This window comes from Filicampus tigris, chromosome 2 (genome assembly GCF_054856515.1).
Source record: "Filicampus tigris isolate MCC_2025a chromosome 2, RoL_Ftig_1.0, whole genome shotgun sequence".
NCBI lineage: Eukaryota > Metazoa > Chordata > Actinopteri > Syngnathiformes > Syngnathidae > Filicampus > Filicampus tigris.
Genome location: NC_141218.1, coordinates 28,964,300 through 28,985,352, shown reverse-complemented (window position 1 = coordinate 28,985,352; position 21,053 = coordinate 28,964,300). Strand labels below are relative to the sequence as shown.

Here is a 21,053-nt window from a genome sequence, read left to right as displayed (position 1 = left end):
CACACACTCACGCACCCACACACACACACACACGCATTCACGCGCACACACATAAAAGAGTATAGAGACATTGAACTATAACCTTTGACCTCCCCTAAGTTTATCGGCACAAATTGCAGAATCTCTGCGGCGACTACAAAAACACGCGTGAATGTGTGTGACAGTGCGTGTGCTTGCGTGTTTTGGGAAATGTGCATGTGCATGTGCGTCCGTCAAGCGGTCTTTGAACTTCCTCAGCGTTCTGAAAATATTGTTTTCGGGCAGCCATTTTGTCAAATTAGTGAATATACACTTCAGCTTTTCAGTGTCACAATGTGTCCCATTACTTATCCATCCTGTGTGTTTGCCAGTTTTCCATTCCTGCGACCTCCAATTTTTTTCTCATAGAAAATCGTGGAAAGTAAAAGCTTAACTAAGAGATGATGGACAGTATACGGTGACGCTGGGGTGTTGGAAAGAAAAAGCCCAAGAAAAAAGCAAAACCCATAGCGGAGATTTAGCATAATTAAAAGTTGGATTATTTTTTGAGCATCCTTGCTGTGAGTAGAATGTCATTAGTGGGTACATATGAGTGTTGTAGGAATTTTACTCTGATCATAAATATCCTTTACCTTTAATCAATAAGACAAGAGTGTTTCTATTTATTCGAGTCTGACCAAGATACAATGATGAAAGTCAGACATTATGTCCGTTGTATAATAATAATGCTGGTCGAAAGCGACAAAAGGATTTTTGGGCCCATTTCAACTTCAAAGATGAAGAAAAAAGACCAAGTGTAAATGATGTGCAACGGTTGTTCGTAGGAAGAATACGACAAATTTGAACTGAAGCAAAATCAACAGAATGTACATCCCGGCGAGATGTTCTCCAAGGTAAATTTTCTGCCGTTGCTGACGTTGTTGTAGTATTAAACTGTGAAGAACTGAAAATAATTGCGTGCAAATTACGCTGTGGTAAGTTACAGCAGTTTGACACCATTAGCATTGGATCTGTTGACAATGATAGCTTCCCAAGCCCTTTTTTTTTTTTTTACATTTATTAGTCGAAAACTAATTTCAAGTTTTAAGATGGCATAATATTGTCATTTCAACATTTTTCATTGAACCAAAGCTTAATAATGACACAGTTGTGTTAAATGTGTGTCTTGAGGGTTAAATTACAGTTACAAATCGGTGTGTTATACTTTCTGTATAAAAGTTGAAATGAATTATGAAGGAAAAAATGTCCAAAATAGGTATTCATTTAGTCGACTAAAATTGCCCTTTATTTTTGTCGACTACCATTAGACTAAAACTAAAATACAATCAGATGACTATAACTAAAACTTTCATTTTAGTCAAAAGACGAGAAATAAAAACAAATTAAAATATCTTGTCAAAATTAACACTGATGCACAGAAATTCTTATTATACCCCAAATATGATTCATGACAAAGATAACTAGTCTGCTGTTCTTTTCCAAAAAGAAAAAAAAAAAACATGAATAATCGGGGGATCAGGTAAGGAATACCACAAATAGGTGGGGGGGTTCTGCAAATAACAGGGGCTAGGTTGCCCCCTCAAAAAAAAAAAGAAATATGCGACTCCCTGAACCACAAATATGTAGTGTCCTCCCTTGTTGTTGCTCTTCTGTGGGGTCTATTATTGCCACCAATGAAAAAACATGTCAGTAACTCTTCGACCTAGCTGGAGATGGGCATGAACATCCTGAGCGTAAACGTCCAGTGTGTTAAAGTGTTTGTCCATTCGTTTGTGTGCAGGACACACTTCCACAAGCTTTAGTCATCTAAGCAAAGAGACTTGACATCTCTGATTAGAGAGTGTGACAAAAACACATCCACGCTCTCTGGCTTGATTGACAGCTCTTATAGCACCTGAGCACTTAATAATATCACACACATATCTCAACAGTAGAATACATCCATTTAAAAATAGACATAGACACTTCCAAGTTGGCATAAAATATGTTGATAATGTTAAGATGAAGGACATTAAAAGTCGGTGTATGTGTATGATATATGATTCTATTGTGGCGTGTTGGTAGTGGCACAAACACTGTTTGACCACAGGTAGATGGTAATGTGCTAGAGCAAGGGTGTCAAACTCATTTTTGTCGCGGGACACATTGTACCGTATTTTCCGGACTATAGGTCGCTCCAGAGTACAAGTCGCACCAGCCATAAAATGCATAATAAAGAAGGAAAAAACATAGTATAAGTCGCACTGGAGAATAAGTCGCATTTTGGGGGGGAAATGTATTTGATAAAATCCAACACCAAGAACAGACATGTCATTTAAAATTTAAATGACGAACAATTTGTCAGGTTTTTGTGGAGGAGGACACAAACGCAGGAAGTAAAATTGTGTGCAAGATTAATTAGTGAATTTAAAACAAAAGGCAAACAAGGTACAGGGATAATAAACTAACAAAATGTTGAAGTCTCCAAAAAACAACAAGGAACAAAACAAACACTAGGACTATGACGAGACTGGACTTTGACAAGACTTACAAAGACAGGATAGAACAGACGAACCAACAAGGGCTGAAAGAAAGCTGGTAACTAAATACGAACAAGTTAACGATATGAGGAACACCTGGACAAAACACAGAGGGTAGGAGGAAGCTGGTTGGTTAAGACAAGGGACCGGGATGACAAGCACAGGTGGACTCAACTTAACGAGAGACAGACAAGGAACACAAGGAAAAACATGAAACTACAGTCAAAAACCAAACTCAAAACACAGACCATGACACAATTTAAAATAAAAATAGAATTTTTTAAAATAATTTAAAATAAAAATAGAATAGAGGCAACAACAGGCTGAATGGTATGCTTACGCAACATACAGCCCTTAATCACAGAAGAGACTTAAAGTCGAAGTCAACGCAAACATTTTTTTTTTTTCAAGAATATGTTCTATATATTCTGATAAATATTGCGTTTGTGGAATAAGTGTTAATCCACTCGTTTATAGCCATCTCTGGCCATTTTGTCTTCTGTCGACTGAAAATGACATCAGAACTGCTCACAACGACCAATCACGGCTCAGATTCAGAAAACAGGTCAGCCTTACTTTATATTCCACAAAATTAAATCAGAATGCCGTGTTTCAACTAGAGGGCCTGCTGGGAACATATTCTTGCAAAAAAAAATGTTTGGGTTTACTTCCGCTTTAAGTTCTTTTTGGAGAATAGACACCCACCATCCAGGAACAGGTCCAATCACGGCTCAGATTCAGAAAACAGGTCAGCCTTAATTTATATTCCACAAAATTAAATTTAAATTAAAATTAAAAATTAGACACCCACCATCCAGGAACAGGTCCATAGTCTCTTTTTTAAATTTTTGTTGTCATTTTTTCTTCAGTCGACTGAAAATGACATCACAACTGCTTACAACGACCAATCGGGGCTCAGATTCAGAAAACAGGTCAGCCGTGATTGGTTGTTGTGAGCAGTTGTGATGTCATTTTCAGTCGACAGAAGACAGAATGGCCGCCCCCAGACATGGCTAAAAACAAGTGCATTTTGCTGCTTAACTTATACTCTACAAACGCAAAATTAACCAGAATGCTGTGTTTCAACTAGTGGGAAAAAAATATGTTTGAGTTGACTTCTAATTTAAAGGGCTTGACATGCCCACAGTTGACAAATATTAGCGACATCCCTTGATCTTAACCCCACAGAAGGGCAAGTAAAAACTCAAAATCCCATCTGGGGAAAAATGGGAAACCTTGAGAAGGGGCAGCAGATGGGGGAATCCCTCTTCCAGGATGACCAGGCTGCAATGGCTGCCGAATGGGCAAAATTCAACAAAATATGATGCTTCACAATGTCAGTTAGAAGAGTGTAAGAGTCTATTTAATTTTGAGATGACGAAAGTGTGGTTAAAATAACAATGAAAGAGTTATGGATCGAGATGACAGTTTTGGTTCAGTTTGAAATAAAGACGGACTGATGATAATGGACGGGTGCTGGCAAATTATTATGACGGACCGGTGAAATTTACTGACGCGCCCATCTATGTAAATTACCCAAGTTACACTGGACATGAACACATTAGCAATGAAAATAAATAACATGGTAAGTAACAAAATGTGTACTATTTTGTAGCCTTTTCGATTCCATAACCGACTCTTTGTAGCAGCGTGTAGCCTTGGGGTTGAATGTGTCGCTATTAAAGTGCTAATCGGGAGAGTTGAATCATGACAACTGCGATCCAGCGAATGGTTCTAAAAGGCTTGCTGGAGGCTAAATGAACCGGAGCGCCCTTTATCCTGCACTGCAGTGCAAGACGAGGATGAGGTCGAGGACGAGGATGAGGATGAAGATGAGGATGAGGTTGAGGAGGCTGTGTAGAGCTCTTCTTCACCCTAAAAGGTCCATCAAGAGCACTCCCACCTTTTCCTAATTAGCCTCGTTTCAGTCACAGGAGACGGCAAGGCCATAAATGGAACATATTTCAAGCCCAAATGTCTCCCACTTTTCTATTTTCTCGAAGCTTAGCTTAGCTTAGCACGACAACACCATGAGTCCATTCAATGAAAACTGCAGACTTTTACCTTGAAAGGCAGTCAGAGCTACACACAGGTTAGCAAAGACACAAAATGCTTATAAAGTAATGTATCACCTTAGTTTTCACCTAAGGTACATACCAGACTCCTATGAAAGTCTTTTTTTTTTCCATTGCTTTAAAAATGCCAGTTTTAAAGCATTGGTACTGACAACAAAGATAATTATAGAGTAATTCAACATTTTATTAACATAAAACATTTTTTTCATTCATTTCAAACATTTTTATTCAACGGTACAAAAATATGTATAATAATATAAAAAAAAAACACAGTGAATTACTAAAAATGGACCCCTCAGGAATAATGAATATGCCTTAAAATTTGAAAGTAATCATTTTTATCAGTATTACATCATTATTTTTTACAGTATTGTCAAAATCTTGCAATAATACCGTGAGTGGATGTGCAATTCCCACCCATAATCACGACATTATTGGTATGATTGGCAAAATTCTGCCATCCCTTATTGTCTTACTTCCTCAGTTCTCGCCCCTAAACACTGTATTTTCAGTATTGTCACAATATTGCAGTAATATGAGTTACCGTGCTATTCCTCCACAGTTACTGTGTGATTCCCACCATTATTAATAGTCAATATCAATCGTCTAAATATCACAGCATCAACATTAGTCTGACTGTATAAACTAAACACCACCTAGTGGTGTTAAGTTGTTGTAGGTTTTTTTTTGCGCTAAAAACATCCTGCTCTTCCTTCTCTCACTTGCCTGCTTATCCTTTTGTCTACTTTCTCTTTTCCTGTGAACCACATCCCCCCCCTAAAAAAATAAATAAATAAATAAAATAAAAAACCACCTCCAGGACAGTCGATAAGCTATCAGAGCGAGTTAGGCCAGTTGGGCACTTCACGTACTGCCCTGCTCAGCATCGACTAACCAATCTGTCCAAAACCATTGTGTGTGTGTGTGTGCGTGTGTGGGTGTGTTGGGGTGTGTGCGTGCGTGTGCGTGTGCGTGCAAGTAAATAGATGACGAGTGGAAAGATACAAGAAAAGCGAAAAGGGGTGAGTGCTAGTTAGGACAAGCAGGAACGCTTTGAATAACTAAATAAAGGTGTGTGTGTGTGTGTAGGGGTGTGTGGGCGAGGGTGTGCGGGTGTGGGGGTGTGCGTGTGTGTGCACGCGTGAGACTTTGGCACACCCCGCAAACACAAAACACCAAAAGACAAGCATGTGGAAGTCTGAGCAAATCACAGATTAGCTTGACGCTAACAATCTAATGCCAGACAGGGTAACTTAGTAACTATAGCATGTTAATTATTGCACACGTACAGTAGAACCTTAGCCTCTGTAGAACGCCTTATCGGACACTTTAGAAAGATCCTCAAAGTCAAGCTCCAACTCAAGTTATGGTCAGAGGACCCTCAGAAGAACAACAACAACCAAAATCTGAATACAATCAAAATCATCGGGAAGTATACGCTACTAAAGTCACTTACAATGTCGACACCTGACTGCGTACCTCAGGAGTGCTCAATTTAAAAAGATTTAGCTTTTTCTTAGGCTTTTTTTTAAAAACTGTTATTCCAAAAATTTGAATTTCAGAGGAACCTGAAGTACCAAAATGCGTAATTCTACCCAAATCATCAAGAATAATAGGCCACCAAAGTAACAAAATTGGCCATTCAAACTGTCATATGTGATGTCAACGTCGCTCACAAGAGTTTTGTTCTGGTGACTTAGCTTTATTTTGGCTTGTCTTGGTGAAAGAAGTTCTAAGTTATAAGATGAGTTATGATTGGTCGTTATCAGAGCCCTTTGGGTGTGTGATGTCATTTTCAGTCGACAGACGTGACAAAATGGCCGACCCCTGAGATGGCTAAAAAAGGGAGGATTTTGTTGCTTAACTCATATTCCACAAACACCATATCAATCAGAATGCTGTGTGTAGAACATATGCTTCAAAAATATATGTTTGGGTTGACTTCCGCTTTAAGCCCGTATCCCACTGAGGGGCGAGCGTTTGCGAGTGTTGGCTAAGGTAGCGAATGCGCGTTCACGTCAGGGTTAGTTCAATGTTGCAAAAACTTTGCCAAAAGTTCTCCAGACGTTCACCAACAATTTTGTCTTGTTCGAAAGAAATGAAACGTGCGGGCAAACGTCTAGTAATGTTTGCCAGTAATGTGCAGTAAACTTCGGCGATTGCATCACAGCATTTGACAGATAGTCATGCACACTTTCCACAGTCCACATTTTTGTTTTCTTCACCCTCATTTTGTTTTCTTTTTGCCTGCCCCGATTAGGCATGGGATGATTACCGTTTTGACGATATACCACAATTTTAAAATTACCGTTTTTTAAAACCGCCCAAACTTGCCGAAAGCAGTAAGTTGTACTTTCCCCCCACCTCCTGAGTCGTCAGCCTAACGGCACCGGCAGTATGCAGCCACATGTGAATCCCATGTGAGTCCTCCCATCGCTGCAGCGGCCAATCAGCCGCTTCCTGCTTCATGGAATTTATTATACTGTGTAAATAAGGACCAAGGCTATTATTAATGTAGATAAGGTGGCTAACTAGCATGGCTAACATGTTAAGGTCTACTACTTTACATCACAGAGCGTTTTATGAGTCGCACTCGCTCAAGGTAGGACGAGAGCAGTGACCGAGCTTGAGGATGGCCGAAGGAGGTGAAACCATCAAACTCCCCTCGTACAAACGCACAAAGACGACTCAGTTGGTAGTTTTCGGGGCTACCGAAAAAGGACAGCGACTGTGGCTTGGAGGGAGGCTATCCCACTTGCAAAACATGCTTCATAAGAGTGGCTGCCAAAGGAGGGAATACTTGATGGCACGTTTACAAGAGCACTACCCATCGCTGTTTGACAAATTCAAAGTAACATTAATGTATTTACACAACGGCGTCTTCAAATAAACAATTGCAACAGTTGCGAGTTAGTGTCTTGCATTGCTGAAATAAATATTAATTGAGCTAGCTAGCATAGAAAACATGTTAACATCACAAAGAACAGTAGTAGGGTATTTATTTTTCTCTAAAAATATGAGTTTGTTAAATGAGAAAAAATTATCTACCAAAATATTTCAAAATAATACATGGTAGACGTTTCTTAATGTACCAAATATTCAATATTTTCTTTGAAAATAAATTAGACTGTGCTCAGTGGGAAAAATATGCTGTTTTTATTTAGGAAAATACTGAAGAAAACAGAGCTGGGCATTTTACTAAAAATTGAGCATCCGTTATTCGTTGTCCGTCTGCCGCGTGGGTAGGACTGTGCAATTAATCAAAATTCAATTACGATTTCGATTATTACACTCCACGATTACAAATTGGCATAATCATTAAAAAAATGATTAATACTAATTTTGAGTTGTTTTGAGCCATGCGCACACGAGTTACTCCGCCGTGCCACCTTCTCCAAGCTAGCTAGCTAGCCAGCCATCGGCACGAGGGATTTATTTTAAATAACATATCTTATGCAAATATACACTACTTTTACTAGCACAAAAATAGAAACCATGCTAAACATTATTACTGTGACTTAAGTTAAATTTCTTGTGTAGTCTATAATATGAAGTCAAAATGTTTGCGTTCGTTTTTGTTTCAAATTGCTTCAAATGCAATTTGCAAACATATTATTGATCATTATATTGTAATACAGTTTATATATGGCCTACTGTAATTTAGAAGTATTGTATAGATTACGTACTAGTATGTAACAGTCAACATTTAAATTAGTTTGACCCAATCAGCATATTAAATTTATAATTTATCAGAAGCTAATTACTTTATCTTTGTTTACTATGTGTAAATATTACTTTAAAAACAAAACAAAAAAGGCTCCAGACAAAGGTCTAAATGTATAGATGAATAGCATGTCTGTTATTCTGTCAAAATTGGCAATTTACTCCAAGCAGTTTACTACTTTGGCAATTTATAAGTTCATAGCAAGTTAACTCGTTTGTTTATACAAGGAAACTATACTTGAATTTATACATTTGCACTTTAAATTTTTTATTTAAAAATAATTTAATAAATGTTGTTGGGTCCAAAACGAACTTAAATTATTATAGCGTTTCAAAGAATTTTGTCTTAATACTTTTTACATGTTTAAACCTGTTCTTGTTTTGTAGCAAAAAACAAATAATCATTTAAATAATCGTGATTTCAATTATTACCAAAATAATTGTGATTAATATTTTTTTCATAATCGAGCAGCCCTACCTCTTATTCCAAAAAGCAATGGCAGCTGATTAAGTTTTCTCTCCCAGAGTCAATGGGAAAAGATTTGTGCGCCCCACAACGGAACGTCACAAAATAAGAACACGAATGAACAAAACAACATTACGCATCCTTAACATACTACTTATTAGTGTTGTTCCGATACCACTTTTTGGCTCCGATACTGATTCCGCTACCTGGCTGTGCAGTATCAGCCAATGCCGATACTGTACAAATACCTCACTGTTTAAAAAATCAAAATATAAGCAACATTTTTTCTTGTAATTCTAAAGAATTGCAGGCTCATCTGGATGTAAAATTATTCATATTTAACTCATCACTTGTGAAGTAGGAACATATACACACAGAATACGTGTGTTGAATAAACAGCCTATTTTCATAGATGTCTTCGTGCTGGTGCGAGTGAGACATGAATTATTCACATTACTTTTGTAATACAGCAAGGTGCAGCATTTTACATCCAAAATATATTCAGTGATTTAATAGATCACCCCCCCACTGTGTGACGTCACATTTGTATGCTGCCTGAGGGCAGGCGGTCGAGTGAGTGAGATAACAGAAGCAAAATAGTCACTAAGTCTGTTATGTGTTTCTAAAAATGGTTAACACCTGTGCTGTTTATGGTTGCTCTAATCGGTCAACTAGATATTTGATTTTGTCTTCTGTCGACATCACAACTGCTCATAACGACCAATCACGGCTGACCTGTTCTCTGAATCTGAGCCGTGATTAGGGTGGCCATATGTCCCGATTTGCGCGCAAGTGTCCCGCATTTGAATGATTTTTGATGCGTCCCGCGAATTGACTCGCTGTCCCGCATGTCTGATCGGCAGGCACTAATTTTCAAACGTGCGTCTGAAATCTTATTTTTTTATTAAACGCCTGTGTGCTGAGAGCAGACCACACAGTGAAGGCTATTATGGGGGCGGGTCTCGGTCTGTGTGTGTGTGTGTGTGTGTGTTATGGTGTTCGGGCGGGTGTGACTGTCTGTGTGCGGGACTGTGAGAGGCAGGGGTATGCTGTCAATCAAACAGCCGGGCGCACATGCAGGCAATAGTTGTTTTTAAAGATACGCCTACCAAAAACGATCATTTTAGATAAAATAGATTAAAAAAAATAGATAAAAATACATTTAAAACTATTTTTATTATAATCAATATTTAGAATTTTTTTAAATTTTCTTCAAGGGAAGTCATGTGGTGTGGTGGTGCCCTAGTGCCCGCTATTGACTAGCTGCTACTGCCAAAAAGTCAAGTTCAGAGGAACCTCGATAGAGCAAAAATTCTGAATTATACAAAAATCACAGGTAAAAAATATTTACACCCGACAAAATACCCTAATATACCAGATGTTTTATTAGCATCCTTCAGGAGAACACACACACACACACACACACACTCACTTAACAAGAATTTGGCTCATTACCCATACTATATTGCATCAGTGTGGCCGACGGCATTCCTGCTGTCAGACGCACCATCCCCTTGGCAGAGGGAAAAGTACATACTATGTGGGTGTGTCACTACCGCTACAAGACTACTACAACTACTACTGCTGCTGCTGCTACCACGACACTACATGGATAAAAATAGTGGGACACTTTTAGGCCATAAAAAGTGAAGCTGTACCTATAATTTTGTCCATATCACTGTCTTTGGCAGTCAATTACAAACAAATGGCGCTTTATGTCATCAAATTCAATGTTATTTGTTCAAGTCCATATCTCTAAAGGATTAGGGTTAAAACATCCAAAACATGGTTAGCGTGACAAGGTGGCATATAGTGGTAGGAGTAGGTCTCTTACAAATCGATCAAGTCAAATCACATCTACACGTCAAGTTACAGTACTTGGGTTTGCGCGCTGAAACAAAGAACTTCTCTTTTAAGAATCAAAACAAATGGCGCTCTACCTTTAAAACGTAGATTTTCAAACATAAACAGGCAAGATTTATCAAGTCTTTCATAGGTTTTAGCTCAGGAAGTTTGACTTAATTCTGACTCGAGTCAAGTCATGTGACTCAAGTTGCCCATGTCTGGTAAGTCAGTTAGTGGCATCAAGCAAATAATTCAACACACCTCCATCGGGTAACACACTTCCAGCACAATGTGTGTGTGTGTGTGTGTGTGTGTGTCTGTGTGTGCATGTGTGGTAGTAAATGTGCTGGTCTACGCATCACACAGCAGCAAGCAGTGAGGGGTGTGATGCTGCTGCAGCTCTGTGGTCACGCAAGCTTGAACGGGCCTTTGGGAAGTAGGTCAATGAGCGAGCGAGGCAGAGAAAAGCTCAAAGATAGTGAGGGAGAGAGAAAAGAAGAGGAAAAGAACGGGAAGTGGTCCTTTAGATTATGAGGCAGGCCAACAAATGAACTCTCAATAATTGCAAATATTAACTCCTTTGAAAGAGTGCTACTCAGACATTACAGTAAGATGTCAAATCGCCATCATGCTCTCATATACAATGACACAAATTCAATTTTTTTTTTGCAATATTGCACCACTCATTTATCTGGTGTACTGTAGGAGGTTTAAAAACGGTAGCATCAGACAGTCTCGAGGATGAGTTTGTCATTGTGGCAAAGACAAGATCCCGAAAAAATGGGTGCTTTAAACCAGATCCGGCAGACTTCCAGGTAGTTTTAGAGCATTGGCTCTTGAAACTTTTTGTGGGTCTACTCTTGCACATGCCTACCAAATTTCACGTAGCTTAGTGGAACTGGCTTCAGGGTCGGAATTTTATCAATCTTTCAGCATGGCTTCTTCAGACGTTTTGTGGGTCTAATCATGATTGACATGCTGCTCAAATTAAGCAGGCTGGGTCAAGTTCTTTTATGAAGGACACCCTGGAGATCTCCAAAATGACCCTAAAATGGTTACCTGGTACAAGAATAGCAGACTCAGTTTTGTCTCCTCTGGCATGGCTTCTTGACACTTTTTTTGTGGGTCTGCTCATGATAGATATCAGGGGGAAATTTCAAGTTCCGAACACATACTAGACACAACAACTCTGCCTTTGAAGGACCCCTGGAAATGGCCAAAATGCCCCTAAAATGGGCATTTGGACTTTGAGACTTCATCTCTTCAGGCATTGCTCCTTGAGATACACAAAAAATGACTGGACTTGGATGGACGACTCAAAAAGCTTCTCACTGCTCATCCTGTGTGCAGGTACTTATATACTCATATATAACACACGCATGCGCCACCACACACATATATACACACACACACACACACACACATACGCTATAAACTTTCCATCATTATGCTTTGCCAATCTGCCGCTCCCAGCGCGTTTATCCTCATGAATACACACTATAATGTCATCACACATTATTCGAGGAGGGAATAAATCAGTGTTATTACATTAAGGGTCGTCACAACGACAACGCGTGAGCGTGCTTGTGCATGCGCGCCAGCAGTGCGACACACACACATTCACCTCATCACATCTGAGCCAATCAACTGCCACTAACGGATAACGACTTGGCGACGCTGTACTAAGACTAATTATAGTGTTGTGTCGCAAGAACCCCAGCCCGAAAAAAACACAGGACTGCCATTTTCCCTTGGCGACATGAAATTTGGTAGCCATGTCATCATGAGTAGACCCACAAAAAAGTCTCAAGGAGCCATGCCTGAAAAAACACAGGAAGTCGGCCATTTTGGTCAGAAATAACTACTTTGGCCATTTTTGGCAACCTGCGGGATTCTTTAAAATGTTTTTATATAGCCAGTTTCACTCCTTAAGATGAAAATTGGCACGTTTGTCATGAGTACATCCACAACGGAGGCTCAAGGGGCCATACCTGGAAAGATGAAGAATGGGTGCCATTTTGTTTCAAATCTTTTTTATTATGTCAGTTTATTTTCTAATTCATTGGTTGATATATATGAAGTGTTTCACTGATATAACTCCATCACATCTCCTCTCCTCTTGAATTTGGTCTGCGGCATGTCCCACAGCACTGCAGCCCAGTGACCTTTGGCCCGCTTTCCGAAAGCAGGCCGGCCGAGGCTTAGTCGGCGCACTGCTGCCATTTATTAGCCCATCTATCCATCCAACCATTATCTATACCGCTTATCCTCACAAGGGTCGCGGGCGTGCTGGAGCTTATCCCAGCTGTCATCAGGCAGTAGGCCGGGTACACCCTGAACTGGTTGCCAGCCAATCGCAGGGACATTTATTAGCCATCGTGGCTAATTGCAACGCCGGCCGCACTGAACTGATATGTTTGAAGTAGCACTGGGGTTATGTTCAACACTAATCTTGGCAGATCGGTGGAGGAGTGAGTGGGGTGTTGGGGGGGTGTTGGTCAGAGTTCCTGGTGTCATAAACTGCACTTGAAGCATAATGCAAATCTTAGAAGTGTTACTGGAGCTCTCCAGTGGAGTGTCGAGCATGCTTCAAGATCTTCCACACACTACTTTTTGTGTTTTTAGTTTACTATTTTGTTTTCTCTCTGTCTCTTTTTTTTTTTAGGTGTACATTTTAATAATACTTTAAATTTTTCTTCTTAATGCTTATTAATATTGCTTGACAACTTTTATTATCAATTTTCTTTTGAGTTTTTCTTTGATTTTATTGGAAGTACATTTTCTTTGTCATTTTTAGTTTTTTAATTAAATTGTTTTCATTTTATTCTTATTTTGCTTCCCTTATTTTTATTTGATTTTGTACATTTTCTTTACCTTATGAGTTGTCCTATTTGTTGTGTTGTTTACTTTTACATTTTTTTCATTTAAAAACATTTCTTTTTTACTTATTTGTATTCTTATTTATTTGTATTGGCATTGTTTTTATATTTTTATTTTATTTATTGCATTTCATTTAGTTTATTTTCTTTTACTTTGATTTATAATTTCTATTTTTAATAATTTTTTTCTTTTACCTATTTATTTTTATTCTCATTTGTTTATTTCCATTTTTAATTATTTTCATTTCATTGTGTTCTTTATTATAGATTTTAAATAGGGATGTTCCGATAAGGTTTTAAGACACCGATACCGATCATGGATGAGTGAGATCGGCCAATACCGATACCGATTCCGATCACATGGAATACCGGTATATTTTTCCATTTATTTATGGTGACTGCTATTATGCAATATCATCTGGAAAAAAAAACAGCCATATTATTGCCGTAATTTTGACCAAAACCTATATATATTTTCAAAAGCATGAAGAAATACAAAACGGTTGCTGGCACAATACAACAATTACTCAGTCGCAAAGATAACTGAAAAACCAGCTTATAGTAACACATTTTTTTACAGATCAAAAGAATCAGCAGTCTCAAAAGACTTAACTATGCAAAAAGTAAAATAGCTACGTCTGTGAAGTATTTGCGTCCCGGTATCGTGTAGCTAGCGAGGCTCGAAGTTGGCGAGCAGACGGCGGAATCCGGTGTCTTCCACCACCGAGAATGGTTGTTTATCAAGTCCGATAAATGTTACTATTTTCCTGGTTATTTGCGTTGCCTTTTGCCCGTCGCGCTGATATGGGTTTGAGTTGGTCAGCATGGGCTGCGTTAGCTGCCGTTTCATTGTTGCTGCTGCTTCAATGCAGTGAGCCTCCTAAACTCACCATAGTCAACGCACGAGCTGCGGGTGATCGGATTCTTTGATCGGCAATAAAAGGCTTTGATCGAATGTGCCGATCACGTCATTTTTTTTCAAATTGGCCGATCATTATCGGTGCCCGATCGATCGGAGCATCCCTAATTTTAAATTCTTTTTTTTATTTTTTATTTTAAATATATTTTTTTATTTATTATTACTATACATTGTTTTTTCTTTTCTGCATTTGTTTTTATAACTAATTTATTCATTTCATTTTTAGTTTTTTTTCTTCATTAAAAACGTTTTTCTTTTCATTTTTATTTTCATTCATTTCATTATTTTTTTATTTCATTTTTGCACAGTTTTCTTGTAGTTTAAATATTTTAAATTTGTCTCCTCTCATTTTATAATATTCATGGCATTTCAGGGTAAAAAGTAGTTAAGCACAGTTATTAACAACAGCTCACTTTGGTAACAAGCTAGGAAACGTGGCGACGCGACCACTTGACAATCATTTCACGCAACTTTATTTACAGTATGCGTGCATAGGTCTTTAAAACGTCAACAGCAAAAAAGCTAAGCATGCACAGTAAATTCTTGCTCTAATCAAAGTTGACATGAGTGTCTGTTTCTTACCTTTTCCTGCCATGTGTATTCATTACAGGCCCTCTTTGTCACATTGATAGTGTCGCACACCTACATGTACACGCACGCACACCCACGCGCGCACACACACACACACACACACATTAACTGTATTAGTATTGCAGCCAGACGGTTAAAGGTAACGTGGATTCAGTGTTATCCAAGGGCGGTGAAAGGAAGCACCAGAGAGGCTTGCTGCAAGCCTCCATGCTGGCTGTCCTATTTCTTTGAAAGCTGGCGACCTCCACCAGGGAAATGTCTTTTTTTAACACACACAAAACGCAGACTTCCAAAGGAGGCGAGAGGCGGATTGCACAAGTCTGACTGAGCCAGGGACATACTGGGGCAAAAATTCGGCCCAAGAATATTTATCCACAGGTGGGAGAAATGAAATGATGAACACGGAAAATGGAATTTAACATATTTCTGACACGTGAGAGCAGCTCGTAATTAGGATGACAGTCATCAAGGCTTCCGTTTCTATTAAGTGTATTTTATTGCCAGTGACGTTCCTCCTTGTCGTCTGTGCTTAAAATGTCCCTTATTGCTACTGCTGCTAATAATTGGATTCTCCCTGCAGCTGTGTTACAGCTTAAAATCTCCCTGGTGTCTCCCACTTAAGGCAGACCACTCACTTCATTGCTCGTGTTCATTTTCGCAGCAATAACAATAAAAGAAAAGAAGAAAAAATAAGCGAGACTGCCGCAGGCGTAAACAGTGTTACTCTCGATCCTTTGCTCTCTCTCTTGACAAGATGCCAGTGTTTTGACTGGAGCTCGCCCTGACGCGGCCAACAAGCAAAGCACGTCACAAGAGATCAACACACTCACAAACTTGTGAACGGAAAGCTGGTGCGCATGTAGACCCAGGTTCCGCCTCTTAATTCTCGATCATCCTATTACAAATCTAATAGGCAATTTGTAATTCATGTGCATCCCAACATTTTCTGCTCGGGCCTCTAAAATTTCAAGTGAGGCGCCACTTTGGTCCTACTACCATCTTTGTCCGGAGCCCCAGAATGGCGCCTAAGAAGAGGAGACTGTAACAGTGTTAGAAAGTACTTGTCAGAGTTGAGGGGGAAAATCTGTGCTGTGCTTCTTTTCTCGTTGTGTAGCCATTATTGGCTTGGTGAGTCCCATAATCCAAGTAGAGTAGGCTACTGCATCTTTGTCGTTCATGTTTTTTGCCCTTTATTAGACTGACAAAAATTAGAAGGTGCTCCCTTGAGAAATTGTGAATGAGGCAATGAAAAAATGATATAAATTTACAAAACAAATGTACAGAAAATTGGCCAATAGGACAATTCATCTTTTATGACTAAAAAGTCACACTTTTTGATTTTTTTTTTTCCTGAACAGAAAAAAACAAGTTTTCCTAGGTTTAGTTGTGTCAAATTCAACCAATGAATTAGAAAATAAATGAAAAACCACAAATCAGAATTTCTTATGGAAGAAGACTCCTTCCTCTTCAATGAAGGGCTGCAGTCCTCCTCCCCTTTCCTATCCTCCTTAGTTAAAGTTATTGAACAATAAACAGTTACCTTGTATATTTATTGTGTTGTTTCTTTATAATAGTGTGTTTTCACTCATTTACATACTACGCTATTGTAGGGGTGGGCGATATGGAAAAAATATATCACGATTTTTTAAAAACAAAATCCCGATCACGATTTTATCATGATTCTTTTTTAACATATTTTTTTAAGACTAATTTGCACATTTCTGACCATTTTCCTCATGTTAAACATACAAAACATATTTAAAGTGTGTATAAAACTCTAAAAGGAATAAAATGACTTTAAGTCAGCTAAGCTTTCTGAACAGGTTTTAATTTGAATAGTGACAATTTTTATCAAAATGTGCAGTGAATGTAAAAAGTTAACATAATGTAAACATAAAAACACAGCTCGTAACGCAGGTCTAGTACTTTGAAGAGTCTTTTAAAGCCCTCGTTTTCCACTGTTTTCATGGGAATCATGTCTTCAGCAAGGTAATAAGTCACTGCCTCAGTTACTTCTTCACACTCCTTGCTTGTTTTCTCATATAGAGTGCTCGTTAAATGACTGTGTTACCGTGGGTTGCGTTAGCTTGCAGCTAGCGGCTGCCTCTGGCTACCATGCGTCTGATCTCCGTTTGCTTTGGCTGTCGGCGCTGACGTCCGAACCGAGTCTCTGCAAACTTTACAAATAACTGGTTTGCACTTTCTCCTCCGAGGAAAAGCCAAACCAAATCGACACTGTGGATATGGAGTTTCTTTTTGGGGCCAACTCTGCTTCGTGGTGACTTTTCGCTATAGGTCCCCGCTTTATACAAACAAACAGGGAGGTGGGGAGTGTCACGTACGGTGCACTGTGTGTGGTGTGATTGGTTGGTCGGGTATACGCGTCAGCGGCTTTGCGCCTACAGAGAGCTAAACTGTTTAGAATGTGCCATGTAGACGATCAAACGATCTTTCGGCTTTATGAGATCATGAACACGTTAAACCGCTTAACGATCTAATATCGTCATATCGCCCACCCCTACGCTATTGTTATTTTTAACCACACTATAACACAAAAGATACTAAGTATGTTTGGGGTGACAATGGGCTCGTCACATTTCCATTCATTTCAATGGGAAACATTACTTTGATTTACAAATATTTTGGGTTACAAATGGAGGCCACAAACAAATTAAGTTCATAACCCAAGGTTCCACTGTATATACAGCAGTGGCGGAGCCAGAACGTGGCTACTGGGTTGGCCTGGAAAAAAATCAAGGTGGGCCTGAACATTTCTCTCACTGAGCACAATCTTCCTGTCCCGACACATCGTATATTTAAATAAAATGACAAAGGGAGTAATATGAAGTTCAGATCTTCCTTAGACAACCACAACTATATACTATTCTTAATATTCAATAAAATAAAAAACACAATGAAACGCAAATTAAAAAAAAAAATTCTAAATAATTTACAAAAAATTTAAAAGTATTTATTTTTCTCACTGGGTGGGCAGTCTGTCAATCTGGGTGGGCCTGTGCACACCGAGGCCCACCAATGGCTCCGCCCCTGATATACAGTACATAAGCAAGTTATTTAAATAGATAAACTGTTTTGCTACATCTTGTGATCGGATCGGTGATCAGCAATGGGTTTATTTAAAATCGCTAATCAGTGTTCGCGATCGGCCCCAAAAATCCTGATCATGTAAAGCACAGGTATCAAACTCCGGTCCTCGAGGGCCACTCATTAGATCACTTCAGCTCATCAGCAAGCTCTGCAGGAGCCTGATGATGTTCCTGACCATTTGTATCAGGTGCAGGAGGGAAAGATCTAAAACATTCAGGCTAGTGGCCCTCGAGGACCAGAGTTTGACACTTGTGGTGTAAAGCTTAATGCTATCGCACACGCCTAATACACACACACACACACACTAACATATACAAACGCTCACACATGCAACACAAACAAATGCTAATATATATAAACTAACTCACACACGTGCTAATATGAACACAGCAACACACACATGCAAACACACATGTATACATACACACAGAGACATGCTACCATACATACACAGTACACACACTATAACACACAAATGCTGCAAAAATCTCACACACGAACAGAAACACACATGCACGAACACATACACGCACATGCACAAGTTCAACGTACAGTATATGCACCAGTTTGTTGTTTCCACTGGAGGTAATCCACAAGCAGGATTATTGTGTGTGATTAAGACTTTGGGATCTACGAGGTTAGGGGGATTAAAGGGGGCGTGGGTGGGTTATGTCACTCTGTCAAGTTAGCAACCTGCTGCTAAGACGCATGCAGGAAGCGAGGAGGACCGCTAAAGAGTCACTTAGCATTTAGAGCAGTACTGTCTGCCGTCATGGTAATGGCATACACAGGGTCACGTAGCAGAATATGCAACAAACAAGACCAATGACGGAGAAATTTGTCCTGAAAACCCAACATCAATGTTATTCTTGCAACTATTTTTACTTGAAATTGTTGGACTTTTTTTAAGTGCTTAAAATCCCCCCCCCCAAAAAAAAATTACAATTACATTTAACTATAAAGATTTTCTTGGATTTCCTTGATTTATGAAACAGAAACTGGTTTGATTATTGCAGCATATTAGCTCTTTTAAAGTGATAAAGTGAAATGCCACTTTTTACTACTACCTATACAGTATGTGTTCTATAAACAATGGACATTTGATTTGAGTTGTTGCCTCGCTGAAATTACATATTACATACAGTGCATATGTACACCCATGATTCTATCACGTTAAGCTGCTAATAGACGTGCCAACGTCATAGTTGACAAATTTCTTTTAGTTAGTCAAACAACTCTCTTAGGTAGGCGTGTTAGCAGGGCAGGTTTTTCCAATTTCTAAAAACAATGAGCATTGAGTTGTTGGCTAGCTGAAAGTGAATGTCTAAATCCAAGCGGCTACATGCTAAGATAACAGTTAAGACAAGGAAGCATAAGACTAACAAACTAACTAACTGAAAATGTAAACTTGACCTGCTAACAGGCTAACTGAACTCTAAACCAACAAACATAACAATGAAAGTGTGAACTCAAGGTGGTAGAGATGGTGATAACACCTAAAACAATGAAGAATCAATGCCTAAATCTGATCTGTTTGCATGCTATGCTAATAGCTAAAATGATAACCACTGAGTTATCAGCTCACTGAATACAAAAGAGTAAACCTGAGCTGCTAACAAGCTAAGATAGCAGTTTGAACTATCAACAAATGTGCAAACACATATAAACTATCAAATGGTTAATGCAATGAAGTTCGATAAATGCCACCACAGGAGGGGGTCACGCTAGCCAAGCTGCTCATGTTTTTGAAACACTACTAAAAATGACAGCTGAATTTTACCCACTTGTTCAGCCACTTCATGTTAGGGTTAGCCACTTCCTGATTGATGGATGATGTCACAACATTCACCACTAAACAGTTTTTGGCGGTCTTGAGTCTAAGGTTTGTAGTTACAACACAACTGTGATGGTTTCTTTATCTGGGTGTGCGCGCGTGCGTATACACTTTCAAGGGCACAGACATAAAATGGAGAAAAGGTTGAAGGAAATTTCCATTTCCCATTGGACACACACACACACGCAGGTGCCAGCATGCTTTGTCACTGTGGCAACCAGGTGCCATGGGCAGGTACAGACTGGTGTGCGCAGTGTCAGCATGCACTTATTATGTACAGCCACAACACACACACACACACACACACCCGCCCCAAAGCACAAAGAGTCTTCTTGCATTCGTCCACCTGACAAAGCATTTGCTGCTATTTTTAGTTATTTCCTCAAAAAATGAAAGCTTCATAATATGTACTGTATACATGTGTGTGTGTGTGGGGGGGGGGGGGCGTGCGTGTGTGCGTGTGTGTGAGGGTGTGTACGCATTCATGATAGACGTGACCACCAAATTTCACATTCAAGGACAAACCTGGAAACAGCGAAAATGACCCGAAAATGACAACTTCAAACCAAAATGTCAGACTTCCTGTGTGATTGTGAGCACGGTTCATCAGACTTTTTGGTAGTTATTCTCACGATATATGTTGCTATTAAATTTCTTGTTGCTATGTGAAACTGGCAAGGATCAGTTGGACTGCTTCAAAGCAAAATTGCAGACTTCCTGTACCTTTTCAGGCATGGCTCCTTGACTTTTTTGTGGATTTAGCCTACCAACCTCCACATAAATGAAACGGGCTTCAGGGACTGAAATTTCCAAAGCCGAACCTGGTGCTGCAACCACGGATGATCAATCAAACGCACACAACTTTATTATCACGAAAGGCGAAACAGAAGCTGAGTAAGCACTCTGATGAATTATTGAGCGCAAACACGATGCTCTCCTTTGGGGAAGGCGTGCCTCCGAGCCGGATGCCGCGCCAACCTCTGAGGATTTGGGAGGAAGCGAGCGTATTCCCAGCACACAGGCGCTCCCACGTCGAACGTTAGCGCTCTGAAAGGGCTTCGCAATAGCTTCTTTCGCATAGCAATAAAGCTACATTTTGCATCAAAAGGAATCCA

At 39.3% G+C, this 21,053-nt stretch overlaps 1 protein-coding gene across 4 annotated transcripts in view; it reads right to left on the bottom strand.

Annotated features, from left to right (window-relative positions):
* The window catches only part of ppargc1b (peroxisome proliferator-activated receptor gamma, coactivator 1 beta), a 100,263-nt gene that overhangs the window by 71,730 nt on the left and 7,480 nt on the right, over positions 1-21,053 (bottom strand). For 2 of the 4 annotated variants that reach the window (XM_086023320.1, XM_086023324.1), the window contains exon 2: positions 14,988-15,047. The exons of the other annotated variants lie outside the window; for them this stretch is intronic. In XM_086023320.1, coding sequence (XP_085879446.1) covers positions 14,988-15,047 — 60 coding nt within the window. The remainder of the gene's footprint in view (positions 1-14,987; positions 15,048-21,053) is intronic. 4 annotated transcript variants of the gene reach the window in all.